This window comes from Aplysia californica, unplaced genomic scaffold (assembly GCF_000002075.1).
Source record: "Aplysia californica isolate F4 #8 unplaced genomic scaffold, AplCal3.0 scaffold00445, whole genome shotgun sequence".
In the NCBI taxonomy this organism is placed as follows: Eukaryota; Metazoa; Mollusca; class Gastropoda; order Aplysiida; family Aplysiidae; genus Aplysia; species Aplysia californica.
Window position 1 is genome coordinate 328,507 of NW_004797715.1, and position 3,067 is coordinate 331,573.

General features: G+C 38.5%; 1 protein-coding gene across 1 annotated transcript in view; it reads left to right on the plus strand.

Annotated features, from left to right (window-relative positions):
* LOC101854738 overlaps positions 1 to 3,067 on the plus strand; it is a gene marked incomplete at both ends in the record, with an annotated part of 17,307 nt that overhangs the window by 4,986 nt on the left and 9,254 nt on the right. The window contains 1 exon segment of the mRNA XM_013086235.2: positions 136 to 264. Within this exon segment, the coding sequence (XP_012941689.1) occupies positions 136 to 264 (129 nt within the window).

Here is a 3,067-nt window from a genome sequence, read left to right on the forward strand (position 1 = left end):
ATCATCATCATCATCATTATCAACATCATCATCATCATCATCATCATCATCATCATTATCAACATCATCATCATCATCATTACTGCCACCACCACCACCACCACCACTCAACCACCATTTTTACCGTTTCTGCAGTGGTCTTCCGCGGCTGTACCACCGGTCAAGGTAATATGCCCAACCCTCTGCCCAAAACAGGTTGTTACGACTGGAACGGTGCTGTCATATGTATATGCGACGGGACCTATTGCAATCTGGTACCCATGGGTGAGTACACTGTTGGTTGGTTTGGGTTGTTGTTGTTTTTTTGTTCTTTCTTTTCGTTCGTTTATTGAGGTTTAATTCTGTCTTTAGATTCGTCTGTTTTTGTCTTTACTTTATCGTTTATCAAATATTTGTTTTTGTCTTCTAATTCGTCTGTGCCTCTGTGTTTACTGTGTTTGCTTTTTAGAGGGGAGGGGGAAGGGGTTCACTTACGTTTGTTTGTTTGTTTACGTCTTCTCATTTATTTATGTCTGTTTGTTTGTTTACGTCTTCTCATTTATTTATGCCTGTTTGTTTGTTTACGTCGTCTCATTTATTTATGTCTGTTTGTTTGGGGTTTTTTGTGTTTTAATTTGAAGGTGCATGTTTCTCCGTTTGTGTCTGTTTATTTACTTTTTGTCTTTGGCTCTGCTATGTCTCTTGGTTCGTCATGTCTGTGTGTTTGGTTATTGTTTTGGTGTTGGTTTGTCTATTGTTTTGTATTTATTTGTTTAAACCTTCCTCCTGAAATATCCAAGTTGAGTCGATGACGACGTAAAATGTCTATATAAAATCAAAATTCAATCCGTCATCTTATTCTCGACACACTGCCTCAGCTCAAAGCAAAAATACAATTTTTTTGAGATACAGCCAGCCATTAAAATTGTGCACCTTACATTTCAAGGCCAATGAAGCAATAGTTTAATTCACCAAAGACAAAAAGCTGATTCACTTGGCTTCAAAGTGTGTTAACAATTTCTTTAAAAAATTAATTGATCATACAGTTTGCCATAATTGATACCCTTGCTTCTTATTTGCTGGTACTGTAAACGTAAGACTGTTGTAGTTTCAAGTTCAGTTTTTTCCCCACTTGGTATTTATATCTCAACAATCCCCATCCGGACCTCCCTACCTCCTACAGAAAAACACTGTCGAGACATTTTGTGCTTTCAAAAATGACTCATGTCTTTCTTAAAAAGAGAAATAAATACATGTAGACCTACCTGTAAATAAATTAAAGCTGCTAAAACAAAAACAAAACAACCAAAAAACTTTTAATTAAACTCTTTTTACCCTTTTGAAGACGCGCAATCTGGTTACTAGACAACTCTCGCAGACGAAATCTTTTGGGATGCTTCGAATTCAAAGCGTTGCTTCATTTTTCGTACAGATTTGTTACAACTGTTTTCTTTGCCTGATGCTTTAAAAAGCAGGCAACAATACGCATAGTCATTTAGTATGCACATTCGTTTACCTTCGTTCCAGGGTATCGTAGTTCGAAATGTGCCACATTACCTATGGTTTGCTACTGGTAAATCATACAAATGTAATATTTGTCACGACCTCTGGAATCAAGTGCCCTTCAATTTTTGGGCATGTAGTGTTATTGGCATCATATTGTCTTGCTTTTGTTCATTTGTCCTGCTTTGAAGGAAAAAAAATAGCCATCCACGTTGAATAAAAGTCCAGATACTAGCGATTAAAGGATGCGTGGGAGTCGTCTGGTGTCAGAGGCAAAATTAGCGAGAAAATGGCCGCCAACGTTTGGTGACTTCCAAAGCTTGGGTGTCCTTGAAAGCTGTAAATATATGTGTGCCTTTGATAAACGTTCTACTAAAACATCCTCACAGAAATGTATTTATAAAAGATGTTGAGCCAAAAGAGAAAATTCGAAAAAAAGCCAAACGCGCAGAATAATGCCATTTTCTTCAATTTCTTTAGTTTAGTTTTAGTAGAGGTTTTACGGCACTCGCAACTGCATAAGGTCATATGAACGCCAGAAGAATAGATGTGTTACAAGAGAGTAACAAACATAAAAAAGAAGAAGGGGAGAGAAGGACGATAGATGTTTGATAGGAAAGAAGAAGCAGACCACCCCAGAGCACCCGCCAACCACCCGCTCTTCAACTTCATTATTTTGACAAGCTCCTTATTTTTTCACCGCGATGCCTCACATAATATTTCTGTGTCTATCACGTCCTCAACGAGTTAAAAATGGATGGGGAAAATGTGTGCCTGTGTGCATGTATGTGTGGAGAGAGGGGAGCTTTACTGTTATTTTATCGCTGTTTCTCTGGTGTACTCTGACCGACTTCATTTGGTGGTTGGGGTAGACTGACGTCAGAACAGAAACACCTGAGGGGGTGGTTAGTGGGTGCTCAAGTGTGGTTTGTTTCTTCCTTCCTATCAAAAACTCTATCGTCTTAAGTTAATCTCTCCTCTTTTTTTGTGTTTGTTACTCTCTTGAAACACCTCTAACCTTCCGCATTTATATGACCATATTATTATTATTGTGTTGAAAGTGAAGTAAAACTTTTACTAAAACTAAAAATACGAAGGGAGAATGTGTGCTGCGAAATCCAACATGGTGGGCAACCGCTTCTTACACGTTTGATAGCCGTAACAGAGTGCTATGGCAATGTTTGATTGTCACCATATTTACTCTTTTGAAAAGACCTGCTTGGGTCTGTGGTAGAGTTGGAGAGCTTTTTTATCTTTTACTTTTTGAGCGGGTGGGGAAAAAGGGGGGGGGTGGTGGTAACCAGGAGAATGTTAAAAACGTCATTACTTCTATGCATGGACCACGTGGCTAATTGTCTCTCTGGCAAATAATGTGAACTGTGAGGAATGGAAAGAAAGCTTGGACAATTATAAAGCACGTGCAAGGGTGATTTTGCTAAATGTTTTGTTCTTGATTCTTCAAACATTAATGTAATCGTGATGTCACCCGAAATCCTGGCGTGATAAGAGAAAGTGAAAAAAAAGAAAGAGAAAGCGAGATAGAAAGGTAGAGAGAAAGAGAGGGAGAGAGAGAGAGAGAGAGAGA